At 40.8% G+C, this 24706-nt stretch overlaps 1 protein-coding gene across 20 annotated transcripts in view; it reads right to left on the minus strand.

Annotated features, from left to right (window-relative positions):
- The window catches only part of nrxn3b (neurexin 3b), a 326116-nt gene that overhangs the window by 116930 nt on the left and 184480 nt on the right, over positions 1-24706 (minus strand). The window contains exon 1 of one of the 20 annotated variants that reach the window (XM_031287990.2): positions 8115-9435. The exons of the other annotated variants lie outside the window; for them this stretch is intronic. Coding sequence (XP_031143850.1) covers positions 8115-8361 — 247 coding nt within the window. The 5' untranslated portion in view covers positions 8362-9435. Of the gene's footprint in view, positions 1-8114; positions 9436-24706 lie in introns of those variants that run through there. 20 annotated transcript variants of the gene reach the window in all.

Here is a 24706-nt window from a genome sequence, read left to right on the forward strand (position 1 = left end):
TAAAATATGTTAACGCTTGAATACTCTAAATGACTTGGGACTTCTAAACTAGTGACTCTAAAATCCTTTTATTTTATTTCTACTGTTATTCTCACTTGTTATATGTTTATGTTTATTGCATCTTATATATCTAATCAATGCTTAGACTGATGGAATAAATGTTTTGGGACCACTTAGGTAGGGTAAGGGTAGTTTTCTTCTAGTAGGTTGTGAATGTTATTATATAATACATGTTCCTTTTATCCAAACAATATGATAGTATTCATAATGTGCATTATAAGCTAGTGTCTGGGCCCCTTTACACAAGCTTCATATAGTGCCAGGGTGTCCCATTTCACATATCTGCATTATGTCTTATGATTGTACTTGTATTTATGGTTGGGCATCGTTTTGATTTTAACGATTCTGATTCCAATTCCGATTCTTCCTTTCGATTCCGGTTCTTATCAATTCTCGATTCCGATTCTTTGAGGGTTGGAGTTGATTTATTTGGATTCAATAGTGATTTACAGTTTTACCGGGCTTCTTCAGCCAACTTTAGAGCGCCGCTTACTGTGCTTCCTGGCTGCAACACAACAAGCGCCTGGCCGCTACAGAAACCAAAACTTGCGCAGTTTAAATTGGAGCCGATGACTGGACTGGAAACCAAATTTTCCAAACGATTCCAATAAAGAAATGATTCCATTGGAATCGTAAGTTTTGACACGATTCCAAGCTGGAACCGGTTCTCGATGCCCAATCCTACTTGTCTTTTAACTTTTAGTGAATAAATTGAACCAAACTGAATAGTGGCTTCAATGAAGAGAAGAAGCCTGGGTGATTGGTTCAGCCCTGTGATGTCACATGGCGAGGGCCACATCTGAATAAGAAAATGGAGCAGTTGAAAGGTGTTCTTGTGTCTCCGCACCTGTTGTGATTGAGACTATAATGAGCTCGGAGTGAAGTTGCTAAAAAGCAGCGAGGGCCGGTGAGCAACCCATTACTTAACCTCATGATGTCACAGTAGGTCGCGTCTAACACGATTCATGACCTCTTCAGGAAATGTTCGTTCTGTCTAATCTCGGGAGGTTCACTGTCTCCATGGAGACGTCCAAACTAACTGGCTGTGGGATCAAGCTGTAAATACTCTTTTACATCCACATTCATGGAGTAACAGTAAAAGCCCTTTCAAAAGAAGAAATTAGTGAATTTAAAAAAGGGTTGAATGAAAAAAAAACAAAAAAGGAATTAAATATCAATTCAATTCCAGCCCATCGGATTATTCATTTGCATCAAGCATGAGGCTATAATCAGCAGGGGTTTGTCCAAATGAATAGTCATTTGATGGATAATTATGAGATGTGTTCAACTACTTCCTGTTGGAGCCATAGCCATAATTAGAAGAGCTAGAGAGCATAAATATAATTAATAAGCCAAGGCTGGAGTGACCGAGGAGAGGGGAAAAAGCAAAGCACAGAGTTTCTGGAGGATGAGTTTGCGAGAACAGACTTTGCCTAGTTAATTTGCAGAGCATGCAGATTTTGGGAAGAAAAAAAAAACAGTGAAGCAAAGAGTTCTGGAGAGGGAAGAGATATGTTTATCTATATGTTGTGAAAGAAAAGAAGTATGAGCAAATAGAGAAAGTCAGGGAGAGAGAGGAGAGGAAGGGAAACGTGAGGCTGTGAGCTGAGCCGGCATAAAAGAGAGATAAAGGTCAGGATGAGAGGAAAATGGAGGAGAGGAGGCATTGCAATGTCACTGTCACCTCATTAACGTTTTCAACTTTGTTTTTTTTTCCACTTTTGTTTTATTTTATTTTCTCCCTCTGCTTCCCCTTTCCTTTCCGGCGGGCTGAAAAACGGCCCTGTCTTCTACAAGATAAAATGCCTAAGCTTGCGAGTCCCAAAACAGGGAAAGAGAAGGCAAAAACCTGAAATAACCACATAATTAAGACCCCGAAACAGCTCTTCAGAGCATAAACAGGGAGCAGCAAGAAAAGTAGAAAGAGGGCGAAGACGTCGAGTGAGAACGAGCAGGATGAAGAGGGAATAAAGACGAGCGAGGAAATGTTTTCAAATGAGAACCCAGCTTGGCGTCTCTTTGTCTGAGACACGGAGGAAAACACAAAGTCCACAGGAATCTCTCGCTCAACCATCTTACTCCCTCCTTCGTCACTGTACTCTTTTTTTCCATTTAATTCTTCACCCATTATGAATCGCCACAGGGCGATATCATTTATGTCTACCAGTGTGCTGTATAACGTGCGCGCGCGCGCGCGCGCGCACACACACACACACACACACACACACACACACACACACACACACACACACACACACACACACACACACACACAATCAAGGTAGACAGCAACACAAAGAGCATAATGCTCCTGGTTCATTGGAATAATTCATACACCTGCTACATGTGGGGCAAGTTATTATGCAGCCACCGCACCTGGCCCAATACATTTTACAGGAGACTGAGAGGTCAAATACATTTTTCATAACTTCAGCTGTGACAACACAACCAGTTCCAGTATGTTGCCATGCTATCTCCACAGGCTACTGAATCCACTGAGAAGGAAAATGAATACTTTGGCATTTTGAGTTTGCAGTTATTTCTCTGTATACTCTGGGGTAACAGTGACAATGTCACAGTTTGCATGTTCCACTGGTAGCTAAAGAGGTTTAGTGCAGTTGTCGGTGTTTCGCTGTTCCCCAAGTTGACAAAAATACCCGATGAGGCAGCGATGGTGCAATATAAAGATCTTTATTTCAAGAACAAAGACCTGAATTAGATGATCTCATCCTTATCCAGTCCCACCTTCTTAGTTCTAGCCACCAATATCTGAGTTTTCAAGTCATGTGTCCCCCCTCCTTTCTCGGGGCTAGGGCCAGTTATTGCAACACAATAATGGAAATAACCTCAGTTTTTAATGCTACAAAATAAGGACTGGACCGTCTGGGTCTGGCTGTGTCTCAATCAAAGACTCTGTTTACTACATTCCAGCAGATACAGCAGTTTATTGCACAATGCTTAGAGTACAGTTTATGCAGTGGTTATGTGTTTAACTAGAACATATGTACTAGGGATTTCTACCACACAGTCACTTGTGGCTAAAACTTTATTTTCTTTCTTCTGGTTTCAATTGGGGATATTTTCACATGAGGTCAAATTAGTAGTATAAAAAAATGAAGGAGAGGAAACACATAAATGCATAAATGAAATGCAATTTGTTCTACATAGCACTTGCACCGATAACAGGACTAAGGGCCCTTATTTTAATCACACAAGTGCAAAGTTGTGGGTCTTGGGCACACAAACGATGTGGGCTTCTCCAAACACACCTGCTATTTTGGTTCATGTATGTGTAGCGGTGCAAAGTGCTTAATGGCTAGGTGAGGGGGAATATAGATCGGAGGGTGTGTTGATTAATAAATATGCTCTCAGCCAGTCCCACCACATACACTCTAAAGCTGCTAAGCCAATCACAGTGACAAATGACGACAATAGCTCAACAACAAAAATCGACTTCTCCAGAAAAATTGTGGGCTCTGCACTGGGCACCAGAATACCACACAGACGGACAAAGCCTATTCCAAGGTTAGGAAAAAGTGCAGATTGTTATGCCGCCACAAAAATAGGGCCCTAAAGCCTTGTTTCCACCAAGCAGTACGGTTCAGTTCACTTCTTTACACATTAGATTGGTTATTTTTGTGTTTCCGTTGTCAAAGGTTGTGGATGGTACCAACAGAACTGCTCTATTCCTTCACCTTTTTTCGCTCTGTTGGGGGTACCTAGCACACTGATCCCATACTAAGAGTGGAGCTAGAAACACTGCAGTCTGTAATTGGTGCAGACGTTCCTCTGCATCCTTGTAAAAGATGGATGTGGCAAGGAGGAATAAAAAGGTTTTTCAGCTCTTTTCTCCGTGCATGGCTGATGCAGCTTAAGAGTCTACAGCTGTAAGGCTGCACTGTGGCACAGTGGTGCTTTGAGCTAGCATGCTAACATGCTTATGAAGACAATGCTAGCACAGTAATGTTTAGCAGGTATAATGTTCACCACCCATGTTCACATTTAGCATGTAAGAACGTTAACAATTGGTCACAAACCAGAGTATTGGATGAATTTAATTTTTTACCTGATGATTGAGCTAAATGGAGAGTTAGTTATTTTTGTTAATTGCAGTTATTACAGTCCAACCTGATGGGGACATGACACGGACATGAATGCCTGAACTAAATTCATGACAATCCATCCAATAGCTGTTGAGATATTTCAGTCTGGACTAAAGTGATGGACAGACCGACGTTGCCATCCATACAGCCATTCTGCTGATGGGACAGAGAATATGACGACAACATTAATAAGTCAACATGTTTCCAGTGCACATTACTAATGGTGGAGTAGTGCTCCCATCTAACATGAGATACCTGAAGTGAACACATAATATATTTATAGAAATATTTACCACACCATAGTCTTTTAACCCACTTTGATCCAAAGACTTCAAAAGATACTTTTTAAATTGTTCGCTTGTTTTCAACTATTATTCCAGCAGTGAGAAGAAGCCATTCTTCGGTTAAACTAAGCGCCAGTATTGCCTCACACTGTGTCAAGGGCCCGAGGAAGGAAAACAGAAGAATCAAACTCAAAATGTCAATTCTTTGATAACTTGAGTGAAAAGGATTTGATGCAGCCTGTATTCAAATCACAGAGCCGAGGCTTACCTCATAGAAAAATACGACAGTATCTTTGCCTCCCTTTCCTCTCTCCCCCCATTTTAACCTTTTCAAGATGTACTGTAGAGTACGAGTCCATTCTATGTGGAAGATGGTATTGCCAAAGCGACTCTCTTCAAGGTGATTCCGCATCAAACGACTGACACACACACACACACACACACACACACACACACACACACACACACAGGCAAACGGCACACACACTCTCTCTTTTATTCTCCTTAAGTGCTAAGGGCAAAGCTTCAAAGCAGGTCAAACCACTCTTGCAGCTGTTATTCCGTTGACTCATTCACTTTTGTACAATTTTGCTCAATTGGTAGCAATTTTTTTTTTTTTTACTTTCACTTGTAGTGCACCTTCTGTCTATATATTCCATGCATGCAATATGAAGCATGATACACATGATTTGGATTTGCCAAATAATATATTTTTGCATACATTATATATTGAGGAAATACTCCTCTGTGGGTGCTTCAAATGATCGATTGTTATATGGCATGGTCATGGTCATGACTGGCAACAGAGATATTTTTGTCAAACTTAAATGCTGAATAATTGATTGATGAAGCAACTTGACTTCAAGCTACCACATGTAGCATGCAATATACTGAATATTGTTTATGTCAATTTCAGTTATATTCATAAACACACAACCAAAAACACACATCCCTAAGCATATGTACTGATACTGACTCTAATGATAAAATGGTGAAACCACCAGAGAATTTGGCGTGCAGTGTGTCAGATCACACTTCAAACATCTAGGACATTATGGAAATAGTTTAATGAAATTAAATGTATGCAGTAGCTTATCGCTGAGCACTTTTTGTCCCTGCACCTTTTTTCAGAACAACTAATGAAATACTGCCTACTGAGATTTTTTTTTTGTTTTTTTTTCTGTTTGACTAATAATTATAAAATTAAATAAAAAGAATACAAAAATAAATTGTTATTGGATATTCATGCCTATGGCGGCCTGAACACATTCCCCGATTTATGAATACCTTCGCTCTGTTTTGCCCTAACCGAGAGGATCATTCATCTTGTCACTGCCTCTTATTAAGAGTTTACATACACAGAGGGTGTACAGTAAGTCCCGAGTGTGTGTTGTGTGTGTGTCTGTTAGGGTGTGTGAACGTATACCTAAAGTATGTACACATGTATCATGCATCTGTGTGTTGAGGTGTGTGTGCACATACTGTAGAAGCTTGCATTAGCATGTATCCGTTGTGTCTGTATGTTTTCCTCCAAGGTCTCCTCTGAATCTGTAATTACACTTGTGCCTAAAAAAACCAGGGTCAGTCTGATGCTGCTGAATTGTTAATGGGCAACACACACACACACACACACACACACACACACACACACACACACACACAATAACAAGCCTTCTAATCTCCTGATTTTATCCTTGCTCTTATCTCGCTCTGTACTGAGTAACCGTTTCCTGCATGCAAATTTACACACAAGTCAACTGGAACAAATCTGAACTGATATACAGTTATAAAACTCTGTGCCTATTATCAGGCATACTGTACAGGAATGTGGCAGATGGCAGAGGAGCTTCTAGTGTTTTTAATATGTGGATAAAATATAAGCTATTTTATCTACCAAGCAGATTTATGAGTTTAGAACACACATTTTAAATTAATCAAATATAAATAATGTCATATGTGTAGCAAACGGGATAAACATACTCCCAAATTCCTGTAGGCAATTCAAATTCAGAGTTAAATAAAGATACAGGAACCTGTAACAGCATAAATCAATCAGCATATTGCTTCCTGATACACAGGAGCATGCATCACACCCAGGGCTTTTTAAATGGCTGCCACCCAGTCCCTGCCCAGAGTCTGGCACTTTGTATGGTTTGCACATTCCACATTAGTAATGCAGATCCTCTCTCACCCTCTCCCTCTCTGCCTGTCAGGCTCATATGCTCCAATAGCCCTCAATGTGCTAAAAATGAGCCCTGTGTGTGTTAAAAGGAGTCAAGCACAGACCTGGCTCAAATTTATTTTTCAAACAGATTCGATCCCCTCGCAGGAATTGACACAAAGGCACAGACTGGATTGTCTCAAATGCTGCAAACGCAGAATAAAGCAAAGGCTCCTTGAATTATTATAACCGACAAGTATTGCAACAATATGATAAGCCAGCTCCTGCAACTGTGACCCTTGGTTTACATGTGGTATTTTGTATATTGTAGATCATTACATTTCCTTATAAATGATTTTGCTGTCACTTTTCATCGAGGCCATGGCATATTTAAAAATGGATGTGTTTCAAATGCTAAAAGAACTATGAGTAGTAAAGACCATGTAATCTAAGTAAATCAGGGTCATTTACTTTCATTTATTATAAAAAATATATATATTGATATTAATTAGAGGTCAATGAGTTATATTAACTACATGCTTCTAACTGTACTCTGTATACAGCCATTCACTAAAGGACAAGTAATTAGAGAACAGCAGCAAAAGATGGTAAAAACAAACCCTAAAAGATGAATAAATTATTTAAATAACAGTCACTTAATGATTACCATTGCAATATAAAAGCTGTGAAAGCACGTACTTTGTACCGTTTAAGAAATTAGAAATTAAAGATCTGTCTCCTGATGTCTGTGTAGCAGATAATGGTGCCAATAGATCACATTAAGTACCAATAAAACAAAAGTCAATATTGAAAAGACATTTCACCACCAGTGCTCATTCCCCTTGCTGGATGTGTACATTCAGTTGCTGAGATTAAAAGCTTGCACAGCTGTTAGAAGAGATAATAGATGCATGAAATCCTTCATGGCGTTGTTAAATTTGAGTCAACTTCAAAAAGGCCAAATGCCAGAGTGCACGTAGTCTTACAGAGCCCGAACATGCACTGTCCGAGGACAAACCACTTAATAAAAGTGGGGATTGGTAGCAGACTTTTTCAAAGATGAGGAGAACCATCATCCAGTTTTAACTATCTATCAATCCTCAATTACACAAGCTTTAAACCAGGTGGGATCATGCTATTTCAGAGTCGCCGCTTAGTGCTCAGCTGATAAGAGTACAGTCACTGTGGATGTTTTGCATGTCAGTGCCTTTCACTGACAATTAAACTAATAATCTCATAAACGATACACAGCTCCATGATGCAGAGCTGCTGTCAACTATCGTTATCTCGTGGTGCTGCGCTGGAGTGAGAGGGAGCGCATGAAAGAAAGACAAAAGACAGAGGGACAGTGGGAGGTAGGAAATGAGCGAGTCAGTTAAAGAGAGAGAAAAAGGTGGCTACAGATGGCTCCTACGCACACTGATCATTCATGATGATAAATGGACAGAGCGAAGGGGAAAAAGCCAGAAGGGGGAGGAGGGTGAGAAAGGTGGTGACGGGACTCACCGTGGCCGGCTCGTAGTGAGGCCGGGGAGCGGTATATGGCCACAGGTGGCTGGTGGTGCCTGGGCCCCTGAGGGCCCTGTGGGTGATCGGGCTGGGGAAGGGCAGGGGGCACGGGGACTCCGGGGGTAGGAGACAGGAGATGGAGGTCTGAGGATGAGCCCCAGGCAGAGCCCAGCACCATCCATCCCACTGCCAGAAGCAACATCCAGAAGAGTTGGCTATCCATGGACTTTCCTTTGGGGAGCATGGCTCACGCCCCCCCCACCCTACTGGATATTTAAAAGAGAGTAAAGCAGATGTGCGATGATCTCAGAAAAAGTGACCTTCCCGTAGCCAGGGTGCAGCGGCAAACTCCATAGCAGAAAATCAACACCGGCTCCTTGTTGATGTAGGATCCAGCGGTTCCCTCCAGACAAAACGCAGCACAGGCTTGTCTCTTGGACTCCACTCGTCAGAAGGCGGCAGATCCCCCGCTGTTCTTCGTTTGCTCACTGGCTCTTTGAACCCAAAATCCAATATGTCTTTACTTTCTGTTCTCTGTAGGATCACCCTGTGGCTGCTCCTTTGATGACCACGTAGCGTGCTTGTGTGTGTGAGAGTGCGGGCAACAAGCGAGATTGTGCGTGCACGCTTTTTCCAGGCGACACCTGGAATGTGTCCCTGTGCACCCCTTCTTCACCTGCGGGCGCAGAGTGAGTGACAGGAGGGGGAACAACCTGCGCTGCAGCCTTCTGCCCCGGTCGCTCTGCTTAGTTCTGCTCTGCACAGCTCCGCTCTGTCAAGCCACAGATAACGCACACAGCCTTGGCTATGAGAACGAGGAGGAGGGAGAGACGGAGGGAGGGAACGACAGAGAGACGGAGGAGCTCCACACACTCCGGCACGGACAAACTGTCAGATTTCTGTCTCTCTATTGTTTCGGCAGAAACACACTCCCTTCTCCCTCACAGTTCGGCTACAGAATGTCAACGCAGAGTGAAAATCCTGACTTGTGCTTTATCTCCGTCTTTAAGTTTGGATCCAATATTTGTCAGACTTTTTTCTCCCTCTTTCTCCGTTTCTTTTTTTTCTGTCTCACATCCCTGGAGAAGTGAAGTGGTCTGGCTTGTTAACCCAGGGAGACCCAGGCTGATAGCTCTTTGTATTACTCCACAGGAGAAAGAGACAGATTTGCAGACAGATAAAGAAAGAAAAAAGCCAGGGAGAAAGAATGGGATGAGAAAATGAGAAACTGCTGGGAGGGAGAGATATGGGTGAGGGGGGGTTGGGGTGTGTGAGCGAGGCGGGGAGAGCGGGAGAAAGAGAGAACGGAGGCGGGCGAGAGAGAGAGAGAGAGAGCGAGAGAGAGAGAAGAGAGGATGGGAGCGGGCTCAGGTGAAACTAAGCGAAGATGATGGGACGGAGGAAGGGAGGCAGAGGAGGGGAGGGGAAGGGGGAGGAGCGGAAAGTGGGCCAGCCTATGCAAATCCTCCCTGAGCAGCGAGCAAATCAGGGAGGCAGGCAGCCACTGCAGAGGAGTGGGCTGCCTTTAGTCACAGGGAGAGGAGATGTGAGGGAGGGAAGAGAGGAGAGAGGGAGGGTAAAAATTGAAAGGGATGGATAATAGCAGTGCTACAACAGTGTCTGGTATTCCTGGAATCACATTTTCAAAACCAGCTCGGGGGTAACGTGGTGTCACTTTCCCTGCAACAGCATGTGACCTCCTCTCCCTCTATGTTTTGATGGTTCTGAAAGCCTATTGAAGCCAAACCACTGAACTAAAACAACTGAGAAAAAAAAGCCATGCATTATGCACACGGCAACAGATTTAGTGAATTTCAAAAGGGTGATCTCTCTCCCCAACTCACATAGAAATGACACAAGAAAGGCTTCCAGTCCCTGTCCTGTCAATCTTTGAGTTTTCTAAAGGGGGAGTTGTCTGCAGGCGTTGGGAGAAATGAACACTCAAAGTCAAATTGCAGTTTAATCATCTTGCATCCCGGAACGTAATTTGATTAGACACGAGTGTTCAGTATTTGGCTGCTGACCTTCTGGATCAACACTGAGATATTCCAAAATGACAAGATGAATTCATGTACACAGAGTGGTAGTCGCACCATTGTGCTGTAAGTGAGGCGAAACCTCCCAAATGTAGGCCTACTGTATGACTCATTGGGGGCTCCGAGGAGGCACTGTGCACAGCCACTTCACCAGCTCCAGCTTTACTCTGTTTCTTTGCATTTGTCAAGATGTCCCTTCCTGTTTTTCATTTAGAAGGAGTCTTTATCTGAGACACCCGGGGGCGCAATTATTGCACTGCTTGTTGTGAGCAAAGCACACACAGATAATGTTTCATGGGCAAATGAACGACAGAGGAGGGAGGACATTCTGACAACCATTGATCCATGTAAAAAGAAGGCAGCGGTTGGGAGTCTATTTACGCCACAGAATAAATATCATTACCAAAATAAAAGGATTATGGTGTAAATATCTATATTATTACTCTACTCATAATACTAAGAATAACACTCATACTCTTAAAGGGTCAGTTCACCATTATGACAAACAAAAAAAAACAAAAAAAAATCACACTTTCCTCTGTGGTATCTAGACGTTTTTATTTTTTATTTTTCCAGGTTATGAAATTTCAGCTTTCACCCCAATATAATTAAGGTAAAAGGAATTTTATTTGTTTTACTAACTAACTAAAATAAAATAAAAAAATCAAGAGAAACTGCGTTCCCTATACTCTAGGTAACCCACAGATCTTGCTGTCAACAATTTTCACTATTTCTTTACCAGAAAGTAGTTCCACGATGTTCAAACTAGCTGCATGGCTAGATATCATGAGCGTAAAGTATGAAAATATGCTTTGAAAATGGATCAGGTTTTGTAGTAGGTCATTTTCGTTTTGCACACTTTTTCATTTCTATATTATAGTTTTTTTTTTTTTTACTTTAAATATTTTAGGGAAAATATCTTAGTTAACATCTGATCTGTGTATTCTTGCAGTTACAGATTTCATATTTTATGCCACTGAAACAAGTATTTCCCTATAACGTCAAATATGCATGATTAAATAGTCAACATTCAAAGTTTAAATATATAACTAGTTATTATTTATTAAGAGTTCAACATTCAAAAAGCTCAGCTAATCTGTTCCATCAAAGGTGACGTCATTACATTTTGATTCAAATGGTGCTAAATTCTGATCAATGGCGGGAAGTTTGTGATGAAATATTTTCCTAACTAAGCCCGCCCACTTCAAACCAGTGAGAAAAAAAACAAACTCAAATACAAAAAGCTCTAATGTGAAAAAGCAAAACTGTTCTAACCAATGTACTGCAGGACCCTATCACTCTAATATCACTCTGGAGCTGTTTGTGAAAATCAGTTCTAAAGCTCTTTAACATTTTATGACATTGCAGATGAACACCAGATTTAATAGTCTTTTTTATACGCATCTTTACTTACCCCAGCTATATTTTTCTCGAGGTGTACTTTTGATTGTGAACTGGTGGTGCAGAGCAGATTGAGATTCAACACGACTACATCCTTTGTTAAACACTGTATAACGCCATGAGAGCACTGTCTGGGCTAAATATATCATCTCAATGAAAACTGAATTTACAATTTTACTGAGGATCATCAACTGACTACTGTTTGATGAACACATTCTTTTATTTTTACTCTGAAGACGCTGCTCAAGTCAAAGTTTGCATGTCTGCTCTCAGGGCACTGTCATTCTCATGCTGAGAGTCTGGATCTTTTATGAAGAGAACCTAACTAAAGCTGACAAGTCAAAAAAAAGAGATATGTCACCTTTGACATTTCATCCAAATGACCTGCCCATGTCAATCTTTTTGATGACAGATGCCGAAACATTTCATAATTTTCTAATTAAAAAAACAAGAAATCTAGCTATCCTGCGGACCATGTTAAGCGTTTTTACCAATTTAAATTTGTGACTTGCACCTTAATGAAAAACTGAAACCTTCCATCCATCCCTCCATTTAAGAACATATGCAAATCATCCTCTCCTAGTTCCAATTAATACCTACAAATGACTGCCTCCTCTAATGGAGTGATAGTTACACATTTACTGACAGAAATCACACTGCTGAGGTTATAATACTGATATATCTCTAAAGTCTAAATGCAACTTGATCGAGTGCACTTAATCTCAGTAACAACGTGACGTGATTTTTCTATTTGAAGTGTGTCTTTGCTTAGTACAGCCTCTTGAGTTCATTTCACAAACACCCTCCGGGCTTAATGCTGGGTAATAAGCTGCACTACTTATGTCTAAAAGGATCATATTTCTCTTTCATAAAGAATATGACCAAGCATCAGCTGGGAATGGCTCACAACGTATAGAAAGCATTCTCAAAAAGAAAAATGGATTATGCGATTACGTTTATGAATAAAATACATCTGGCTGTGGACAACTTTGAAGAAAAGACATTCACAGATTTGAATTTCCTCTCTACACTTCTACACATGCGCCAATGTTTAGAAAAAAGCAATATGTCACCTTGATCATTACCCTCCCTCCCCTAAAGCTCAAGTGGACCATACAGAAAGTAGTTATTCGCTTTACAGCGCAATACAAGAGTGTGCATTTGATCCGCAATCTTGTTGAAACGACCCATCAGGCTGCTCAGCCTTTCAACAGGGAATCATGCTACAGATGGAGGCTCTCTCTTGTGCCGGCCGCTCAGCAACCGGGCTTCTTCATCCTCATTTGCATACATACACTCATGCATAAGCAAACAAGCCACCTGTACAGCGCACACCTGATCTTCTGGTGCGGAGCCACACCCGATGCACAAGTCTGAAATGCTGCGTCTTTTGCTCCAAACTAGTCAACCAATGAGAATCTTGGGAGCGTGGAGTCTCACGCTGACTCAGTAATGAACCCTCATCAGGATCAGGGCTAATTAGTGTTTTACATTCTGATTTCTCTGTGGTGTCTCTCTGTGACAAATGAAGTCTGTTCTGCCTGCCCTACACACAGGCAAATGGAGCGCAACACATCTTAATGTCACAGAAGAGTGGGGACACAGAGGAAAGGAGGATTAAAACGCTTAACTCTATTAACCTCAACTCCTGATTCACACAGTAGATAAAAACTACCAATCTAAAACAAGACATTCACCTTTTTTATGTATGATGAATGGCAACCTAAGCTGACACAGTAATGGCTGTGCTGAACGCAAACCTTGGTAGAGATCATTGGTAGGACAGTTATTTTCGTTATCAATTAATTTGTCTTTTTTTTTTATTTATCAATTCATTGATAAATAAAATGAATGAATGAATCAATCTATATATCTATATATATCTATATATATCTATATCTATATATCTATATCTATATATATATATATCTATATCTATATATATATATATCTATATATATATATCTATCTATCTATCTATCTATCCATCTATATATCTATCTATATATATATATATATATATCAATTACGAAAAAAAACACTTGCTTGATTATCATCAAACTTGGTGAAAGGGTGTAGCATGGGCCAAGGAACCCATCAAAGGTCCCATATTGTAAAAAGCGAGATTTCCATGTCCTTTTTTATTATAAAGCAGGTCTAGGTGCTATATAAATACTGTAAAACTACCAAAACGCTCAATCCACAGAGAAATTTACACAGCCCGTATTCAGAAACAGTTCCTTTAAACGCGCCGTTGGGACTTCTGTACACTTGTTACAATATATATAGAAAGTGCCGTACAGAGCCGTTACAGTCATTCCCCGGCTGCATTGATGGTGCAGAGAATCAGAGAGCACAGATACGGAATATGGGTATATCCAGACGTACAGTATAGGCAAACAAGTGTTTTTGAACAAATTATTGACTATTGACAAAAAAATCTATTAATTTTTTTTTTTTTTTTTTGCATTATTTGTTGTTATTACATAAAACACAAAAAATAGCATTTTGGTGAAATAATCTAATATTTGCATACATTATTACAAAGTAAGAGCGCATATTGTGAAAGACAGAGTACCTGTTGGTTAAAAGTCAATATACAAATTTGACTTACTTTAGAGTTCTCTATGAAAGCCAGATAAAAGCTTGTTTTGTTGTTGTTCTGGTACCTGCATTATAATTGTCAAGAGGAAGGCAAATCCATTGGGCTGCTTCCAAGGTTAATCTAATGTTTTCCAGGTTTGTTCCCTTTAGCTTCCCTCATTAAGTCTAAAATAACTGCTGGAGAGTGATGTCTTAAAATGCATGAACCCACTCCCCAGTGAAAAAATGACGGCAACAGCAATATCGACAGCAAAACAGCAAACAGCGTTTGAAGCCGTCTTTTTAATCAGCTTCGCTTCTCCTCACCAAACTACGTATGCATGTGTGTGTGTGTTTGTCTGTGTATTTGGAGAGCTGTTTTATCTGCTACTCAGCAGTAAACATGGGCTACTACTGATAATGCTTTGTACTTCTAAGTCAGAGGCATTGAACTGCACCCTTTCTAACACAGACATCAACCCTTTCACTTTTAAAGTATGCCTAACACACATTCATACTTGGTATACAGACTATTAGAAGAAAAAAAATAATCTAAAGTCGCACTAGCAGCCCACAATACAAAAAGTGTTGGCCGGAGCAAACAACATACTTTCGCTCCTCTTAAAGCTTTATTATTTAGTAGTGGGATAAAAATGTGTAAATTTGTCCTGGAGATGAAGCTGGAGGGAAGGCATTGGGGTCATTAGTATCCCCTTGGGAATACCATTTCCATAGCAATAAAATGCTGACCTTTTTAGCCTGACAGTCCAACCTCTAAGTGTCCAAAATCCTAAGGATAAAGCAGCTATAATCAATAGTTTTTATAATAACAATGTATAAAATGACAGTGTAACAATGCAAAAGGGCTCGCTTGTAGTAGGCAATTATCACATATGCTGTATATGGGAGTATTATAGCGAGTTTGAGTTTATCGTTTAGCGGTCTGGCCCACAACTTCACTGTTTTGGTTCACTCTCACCGCACTCTCACCGCTCTCATAGCGCTGTTTTAAGTTGCAGCAGGCAGCTGTTGTCAGTACAAAAGGCTCTTAAAACCCACTGTACACTACCTGCTCAGCACCAAACAGCGGCCAGACACAGTTTGTGACTAGCTGGTGAATCTAATGGAGAATTTAGCAGCTAAATAGCCAGACAGAGTGAATACTGGACATTTATCAAGGGTGGCCAAAAACACGACTTACTGAAAAAAGCTGATAGGAAGTGTCAAGTCACCAACAGTATAAAAATAATCAATGGTAAACTTGAAACATCAATTATATGTTGAGCTTGAAGGTTCTTCCTTGACGTTGAAATAGTAGCTTGACAAAAAAATTCTTAACTCAAGGTCTAGAAGAAATCTAGTAAGTGGACCTTGATTAAAAGCAATAATATGGTGGGGACGTTTTGATGGTTCAATCCCTAAACACAGCTGAGATGAGAGTCTGACTCGGACTCTTGTGTGTTGGGCCAACTCAAGTCTCTGACACGACTAAGACAAACTTGAAAGCCATTCATGGCAAAACGCAAACGGTCCTCTCCTCCCACATACACATACTGTGGACTCATACCCTGCCCATGGCTAAAGTGCACTAATCTATCCGCTGCACTGCAGCCTAACACGCTTAATAATGGATGAATCATAAAATCAAAACAGACAAGCAGCAATTGAAACGTGACCGTTTGTTTGAAAGATTAAAAATGCAGTAACACCCGTATAACTTATGAATGAAGCCTCAAACCTAAATTGTAGGGCAACAACTCAGGGTGAGCTTAGCTGACGTGAGCCAAACCAAATCAAAAAATACAAATGCACAAAATGCCAACAAAGAATAAACCCATAAAGACATACACATTTGGAATATTTCTGTTAGAAATCAACATAAGAAGTCGACGATCGGACATTCAATTGTGCAATTGTACCTGACCATTGTGCAGATATTTCACAAATGCAGATGGAATTTATTAACAATAAATGACTAAACTGTACAAATCTCATCTCTATTTTGGTTTTCACATAAGATGTGAATCAAGATAAGATCTACATCACAGTGCGTTCCCTTGGGTGAGGCACTGGGAACAATAAAATCCCCAGTGCCTGTATTGTTTCTACAGAACAGACAATTATTCTGCACATACAGATTTCCGTCTCACCTTTTATTTGTCACAAATAAAGATCCGTGTGAGGGATTAGGCTTTTATTGGAAAAGAGTTCTGCGCAGGAATATACATCAGGTATTGAAGTTACAGCCTACATTTTTTAGAGCGTCTTTGGAGAGGAGATTCAGATAGTTTACTATGTCACGAAGAAGATGAAATGAAGGCTATGATAAAATACTGAACAAAATAAATGACGGTTGATGCTGGCGGCTTCTGAAACTACAGACAAAAAGAAGTAACATTCTGGAATATCAGAGCCTTCTAGCATTATCAGTAGTCTGTGGAAACTGGATCCATCTGGTGTTAAAACATGACTAAATGAGGGCTATTTTCCTATCAATCTGGAGTAAAAATAAGGCGGAGCACAAGCCATTACACAAGTACAATGCATGGGCGCCTTTTGGTTAGAGAGATCATTCAACTGTACAACCTGAAATTAACCCACGTGTTGGGAGAGCACCAACTCTGCTGAAGTATCCTTGAGCAATTAAGATTTTGAATCTATATCAGGTCTGGGTCTTCGCTGGATTGGAGAAAGTGAAGAGAGAATTTCTCTACAGGGAACAATGAACTTACCACTCGCACAAAACCCTTCCTTGGTGGGAAACCGCTGCAGCCTCCAGGGTCAGCAGCATGTGACATCTGCCAGCCACATAGCAAGCAACTACTGAGTGCCACACAGCAATACAGGGTGTGTACAAATTCTAGAATAGGATGTAATATGAAGTTCATTTGATATTGGCGGTCTTTTGGAACTGACTTTCCACACAGTCAATGTGCACAAGTAAGAAGGCACCATACTGGACACAAAGGCCAACCCCAGCACAAAGGCATAGCCTTGCCTATAGATATTACTTTAAAAAATAGCAGGTGTAAATTGATTTGGTCTGCCTTGGCAAAAAAAGAAGTAAACTACTTTATTTTTGTGCAACAGCTATCGAACAGAGCTCTAAGTGTACCCTTGTGAAAACAAAGCCCCCCCAAAGAGTAGATAACTGTTCTCAATGGGGTTGCAAGGATTCGGCCAACTCTTTGCTAGAATGCAATCTCTCATCCAGCCCTCTGTATATGAATGGAAAAAGGCAGACGAAGAACTGTTTTGTTCTAATCCCTCGCTGTAACATTTCACAAAACAGTTCATGTTACCGTTTTCAAATGAGCATTTGCCAGGTTTAAAGCTGTAAAAAACTGTTCTTGAGTGAAACCTATACAAATACTCGGTATTTCAGCAGCAAACATAGATCTCATGATATCACATGCTGCACCTACACCCTGTCATGCATTTGCCCAACCCAGAGATAGGTGACAAGGCGATATAATCATGTGGCATTTTTTGTGATGCAATATCTCTAAACCTATCCCACTAAAGGTCCCTGAGATTAATATATATTCTATACATACACACAGGAAGTGTTTTTTTGCAGAATAATTGTGTTGGATTGCATTGCAGTGTACAGATATTGCTTTAAATAACTAGTTTATTTGCTTTTTTGCTGAGAGTAAGATTAAAAGACTGATACTGATATCTGTCCATTCAATATGTAGCTAAGCCAGTTGGCTTGGTTTAGCGTAAAGAGTTATGCAGCGTGCTGAATTTTTCAGAGTTTCAGAGGTGCTGGTAGGCAGATTTTGCCATGTTCGGAAAGAACCAGGCTAGCTGTTTCTCTCCGTTTCTCCATTATTTATGCTAAGCTAAGGGGCTGCTGGTTCCAGCTACATATCGAACGGACCGATATGAGAGTGGTATCGATCTTCTCATCTAACTCTCGGCAAGAAAGTCAATGCGCATACTCCCTTAACTGTGCCCATCTTTTATATATTGTAATAGATATATCTTGTTTTTGAGAGTTTTGCCCTTCACAGGTGAAAATTCTTTTTATAGTCTTTGCAAATTTCACAGGCAAAGGCATGCACAAACACATACATACACACACACACACACACACACACACACACACACACACACACACACACAGCAAAACCTCTCCCCCAACTGATCTCCGTCTTTCTCCTGCTCCCCCGACATTAACCTTCTGCTGGAATTTCAGCGTAGAGTACACATCTATTCCGTCTCCCACATGGCATTGCAGCAGCCACTGTCCTCAAGGTGATCCAGGATCAAAGGATCAGCACGTATAAACACACAGGGTCGCATACTGTTCGCTCTCACATGCACAAACACACAGTCGAGTCCCTCCATCAAAGGAGAAGGAGTGATAGACTCCGACACCAATAAAGGATCAAACTTAAACACCTGCGGAGCTCAGACGACTTGACACAATGGCTTTGCATTTTTTTTTTTTTATAATAATTAGTCTTTATTGTCTTGAAATTTGTCTTTGGCTCCTCCAAAAAACACTAAAATACAACCATGACACTACAAGTTATCACACATTAAACATACAACACACTAACACTACACACCATTAAAAATAAAACAACATTTGTGCAATGAGCAGAAAACAGGAGCAGCAGGTGGAAAGGAGGTAGGTTACAGCCTACAAGAGAACACATTTAAGATACTTGGGTCTTCCCTCATTTTGCATTTGGTGCCTGTATTGCATATATGTCAGTGTTTCCCATATTTGTGGCGACCCGACTGAATATCTCCTCCGTGCAGATTAATTAATGCCATTGATTATACTACACACTTCAATACAGTAATGTAGGTGGCGGTATGAGCCTTAAAATTGGTTTGCGATCCGCTAATTAACACACAGAAGAAGAAGTAGCTTTTTCCCACATCGATCTTTTCCCCCGCAGAGAAGACGGCTGGAGTCCATCTGGAGTTTAATGGTTAGTAATATGAATTTCTTACCGGTATTTATTCAGGGTTTTTACTGCATAGAGAAAGTTTTTGCGCCCCTGAAAGAGGTTTTAGCCAGCGCCAAAGGAATATCACGAGCGCCAAAACATCTGATTTTCAGCAGCCAGCCTCCCTCTCATCCACACGTCACTTCTGTATACACATGCGGCGGGCGCTGATTTGACTGGATATGAACGCTCCGCTGTATAGCGCTGATGGTACCTCCGTTTGCAGTCAGACTGTGCCGGACTCTCCCCTCTGGGGACCGGCAGCGCAGCGAAAAACCGCTGCTGTTGGACGCAGAGCTCTCTGTCCGCGGGGGCTCCGACTGCTGTCTGCGCGGCGGGCTAAGCTGCCATCTATCAGTATTAAACTGAGACAGTTAGTAGTCTCGGAGTAGCCTCCGCATGAAACTCAAATTTTTTAGTGCTTTAGCAGCATCGACCTGACTCTTTCTAAGTCTAAGTCTAAGTCTAAGCTTATGGTCCCCCAGTGGCTAGAAATGGCGATAGGTGTAAACCAAGCCCTGGGTATCCTGCTCTGCCTTTGAGAAAAGCTCAGATGGGCCAATCTGGAATCTTCCCTTTATGACGTCATAAGGGGAAAGGTTACCTCCCCTTTCTCTGCTTTGCCCGCTCAGGGAATTTGGCATTTGGCACATCATGGCTTGCAAACGAGCGAAGCTCCCCCTCATTAGCATTTAAAGCTACAGACACAGAAATGTGAGACTGGCTCTAGTGGCTGTAATTCTGCACCAAGGCTGAATTTCGTGAAAGAGACTTCAGATACAGTATTAGGGGACCACTAAAGCCTATATTAAAAGCATCCAAAAAGCAGCATGTCATAGGACCTTTAAACTGTATTTCACACTACGATGGTTACATTTAAAATTAATCCACGGTTCACATGCTTGCCGAACTGTAGGGGCGGTCCGTTACACTACTGTAGGCCTATAGGCTATTCAACATCACTGACAATTTATCTATTAATATTTCTAAATAAGAAAATATTACACTTCATAATGTTTTGTATTTATAACACTATTGTATTATTGTACAAATTAGCTACAACAGAAATAGCAGTTATGCCTTATGTAAGTCACTCCTACATTGTTCAACTGAGGAGCAAAACATGCTCCTTGGGAAAAAGATACGGTTATGCCCTGTTCATACTAATCAAATGAACTGGACTTTGTTGTCAGATGCGAAAGCCCCCTCCCCTTACTGAACTATATACCATTACATTTCAAATTTTGAATTGTTACCTGCAGAATTTTGTATTTTCCTTGACATAAATTAAGATGTTTTCACCATAAATTTGTGCCTGAAAATATATCAGTGAAGAAAATGAAGTTTTTGACGCTCAAATGTGTCCCCCCTAAGGCCAATTCTGAGCCAGGAAAAACCCTGGTATTATGAACCCTCAGAACAATATCTCCAACACGGATGTATTCAAGTTAAGGTTAATGTATTATGTTCTTAACACACTTTTAATCTTGTAGAAATTCAAAGAAGTTATTAGCATGTTATTAGTAATGTAAGACGTCTAACGTTAGCTAGTAAGGATATAACATTAGCACATGTTATCAGTTGCGTTGTCGAGGTTACCATGCTGTAACATTAACATTACCTGCTAGTCAATATCGACGATGTGTAAGAGACACAAAACAATCCCCACTAGGGTAATTGGGTAAGTTGCAAACATTTTGTTTTTCATTTTGTTCATGTTCAAGTGTTCAAAAAGTTAACAACATATACAGTAACATTTAAGTTTCTTTTTTTTGTCTTGCATGCAGAAGGTCACAAAGAGGTGAACAGCATCTGGCTGAAGACAGACAGAATTACAACTTGTGGCATCTTTTGTTTTGTCAAAGAGCAAATTTATTTATTTTTGTTGGTTGAAAGATTACATTCTGTGTTGTAACTGCTCCTGCATCCTTACAGCCTTGAGGATGGGACTGTGGGCAGATTGTCTATTTAAGCTGTTATACAAAGTTGCCAAAAATATTTGCAGTACAATTTATATAAGAATTCTGCACCTCTTTCCGTGCATGGACCCCCCACCCCCGGGTCAGCTACCACTGCAAATAGAATCTAATTCTGTGGGAAACACTCGCCCTCGTTATTTTCTCGATTCATCGTTTGGTCTATAAAATGTCAGAAAATAGTAAAAAATGTCCATCCCAGTTTGGTCAAAGTCCAAGGTGATGTATTTAAATTAGGGCTGTCAATCGATTAAAAAAATTAATCTAATTAATTACATACTCTGTAATTAATTAATCGAAATTAATCGCATACATAATTAACGGTGCCTGAACCGATACTTTTTAAGAAAGTAAAAAAAGAAAAGAAAAAAAAAGGTTACTAAACAACAGTTGGTGACATTAAAGAACGGCTTGTTTATTGCTAAGGCCATATGGTCAAAATTAAATGATTTAATAATAATGTATAACAATAACAATAACTTCTTTCACTAGTAAATTGCTGTTGAACGACAAAAACAACCACCAGATGGGAAAAGGACATTTACAATAACTTCAAATGCACCACGAGTCTGTAGTTTACCAGTTTCATTGAACGCACCGTCTGTGTTGTTTTTCCGACGGCTAAAACACAGTCTAACTTTACACCGTTTAGCGTTAGCTGTCAGCATTGTAACCGTGTTTAATCCAGCTACTAACTAGCGGTAGGCTAACGTTAGCTGCTGTCGAGTATAGTGTTAACTAGCGTTACATGCAGCGGTGTTTGTGTTGCCTGTATCGTCTGCTTCAGAGCACCAGAGAGAAGAGTGCAGACATATCAGTGGCACCAGATTTCGGTAGCCAGGGTTGGCAGGAAGACGATTTTTACAAGTAAGTGTTCCAATTAATGATCCAGGCAGCACATTCTCGTCTCCCTCCTTCATTTTACAGTCGAATGGTGGCTAGAACGGCTGGAATGGATTAATCTGCGTTATTTTTTTTAACGCGTTATTTTTTCTCAGATTAATTAATCAAAATTAACGTGTTATTTTGACAGCCCTAATTTAAATGTCTTGTTTAGTCCAAAAATCATATTTTCAAGTTAAATATGATATAAAACAGAGAAAGCAAGAAACCTCCATATTTAAGAGCATTTTTGCATGAAAAACAATTAATCGATTCTAAACAATAGTTGCCCATTATTTTTCTGTCGATCGACTAATCGATGAGTCAACTAATCGTTGCAGCTCTAAGAGACATACTACACAGACTCAGTTTTAGCCTCATTTTAGAAATCCTTACTCTCAAAGAGGCTGCGTTATTTGATGAAAGACAGAGGGAGGAGAGGGTTTGTGGAACTGGCACTACTTTAAAGCAGAATGGGAGTTTGATTGCTCTATTTCACGAAGCCTGATGATGCCTTTTTACATCTCAACATTTTAATCTTAATGCACTCTGGCAAATTGGTTCCAATGATTACGCACTGGTTTGCCAGGATGACGATAAACTGGTACAACCGCATTAGATTGCTAAGAAATGGTAATGGAGAGCACTCCAACCTTGAAAACTGACACTAAAAATACCCATATACAGCATTTTACAGTTTCTGTGGAAGGCTTGTTTGTATTCTACAGTAAGAGTGAGGCACAGAGCCAATCTGCCCCCTGCCACTTCCAGGGCTTCGTCAAAACAGCCAAGCGATTTACAGGGAATATATGAAATATGGATCATACCTTGTTGAGGGACAAAGTGCCCCGGGATTTTGTGCTGTGTGTGTGTGTGTGATACATGCGGCGGCTGTGTGGGTGAAAGACAGAAATGATTGCTTATGGGATGGTGTAGGAATGAGAAACCATCACAAGGGTAATATGTTCATGTTGCCTATGCTCATCTGTGCACGTGCATGCTTGAGTATGGATAGTATACACATGTGCGCATACTGATGCACACACAAGCACATGTTCTTTGACACGTGCACAAAAGAGTGAATAACTTTGATATTTTAGCACTGCATCCAAAGAACAAAAAAGTCCTCATACCTAAACAACAAAGTATGTTGCTTGTCTGTGGCTTTTTTTTGCGACCTTTATGGTTAGGGTCTGGTTAAGAGTAGGCAACTAAAACAGCTTATTAATGGTCAGGGGAAAAAACTTGTTAAGAAAGAAACGTAAAAGGAGACAATCTCCTGCATCCTGTGATCTACTTAAAATGGCAAGACACTGCACAGCAGTTAATATTCTCTGTGACAGGATTTTAAAACTCTAAAAGCAGCAGAAATGTTCTCCTTTTTGTCACCGCAAGTAAGCAGCAGACTTCATATATAGCTACAACACACATGCTACAAGGTATTCTACCTGTTACAGAATGTGATTGGCATGTGTAGCACATTGCCAGATGACCATGGACTGTAACACAGAGTCTGATCAACTTCTTTTTTTTTTCAGATGACAACTTTTTTTTATGCTGGAGCAATCTAAGCCAGCACCCCCGCTGGATAACAAAATGGCGCGCAACTCTTATCGACTGAAACACCGCCTAACGGCTACTGCATATAACACTAAACGAGGAAGAGTCACACATTCAACATCTCCTCTTAAAGCCATGGATGCCATGATGTTGCCCGAGATTCTGCGTACGCTCAACTCTACTTGTGAGAGAACAACAGAAGAGTCTAGTTTGAAAACAGCATCATTGTGCGTTCAAGTGCGGCGCTGAGTGACTATTGAGAAGCAAACCCCACGCCTTTGCGGTCGTTCAAAACCGTAATTTGTCTTGTTTTTGACAAAAGCAACATGAACAGCTACAGAGCTCTTGAATCTCTCGCACCTGCCACTCAGCCCACGTGTGTCACCCACCGGCCAGCTGGAGGTCGACTGTCAGCTAATTTGCAGAACAATAGACAATCACCTGCTACCCTCGCTCCTATATACACACACACCCACTTACATGCACACATACCTCAACCCTCTCCTTTCTCTTGTTCCCTGCAACCCTTCGCTTACCAAAGTGACAGACACGGTGATGCTCAGCTGCCGCGCTGTCTCTGTGTGCTGTTAGTGGGTGTGTATGTGCAGGCTTCGGTGCTTTTGCATCAAAACACACTTAATCGGGCCCGTATAACAGATGCCAGTGTACAGCAGGTATGCAAAAGCTCTCCGCCAGGTGTGGCTCCGCAAACACTGCTGTCACTGCAAAATTGTCAGCGCCCTGGAAAGGATGACATAATGCACAGAAGACTACTGCACCTTCTCATTTTAGCTGGAATAAACCGGTGTTTAGCATCACAGCACTCTAATAGCTTTCCACCATTTTACGATTGCCTGTTCTAGAAAACACAGTAGACCCATAATAACCTTGAACCTATAATGCATTCCAATAATGATATCATGCCTCACCAGCCGGGCGTAAATTAAACAGCGGACATTTTAAATTACCCCAGGGTAGCTGAATATTGGCCATCCTGCCCTGGTGAGGCTCTGTGCTGATACTGCGCTGGGGTGATAAAATTCAACCACAGGCCCCTTTGACCACAGTCCAGGCTGGCTTCCATCTTCCCCTTCGCTTAGGCTACTTGTGCCGGTCCAATTAGAGTTGGCTGAGCATAGGACAAAGCATGGTGGGAAACACTGACATTTCACACCGGGCTC

The sequence above is a fragment of the Sander lucioperca genome, chromosome 19 (genome assembly GCF_008315115.2).
Source record: "Sander lucioperca isolate FBNREF2018 chromosome 19, SLUC_FBN_1.2, whole genome shotgun sequence".
Lineage (NCBI taxonomy): Eukaryota > Metazoa > Chordata > Actinopteri > Perciformes > Percidae > Sander > Sander lucioperca.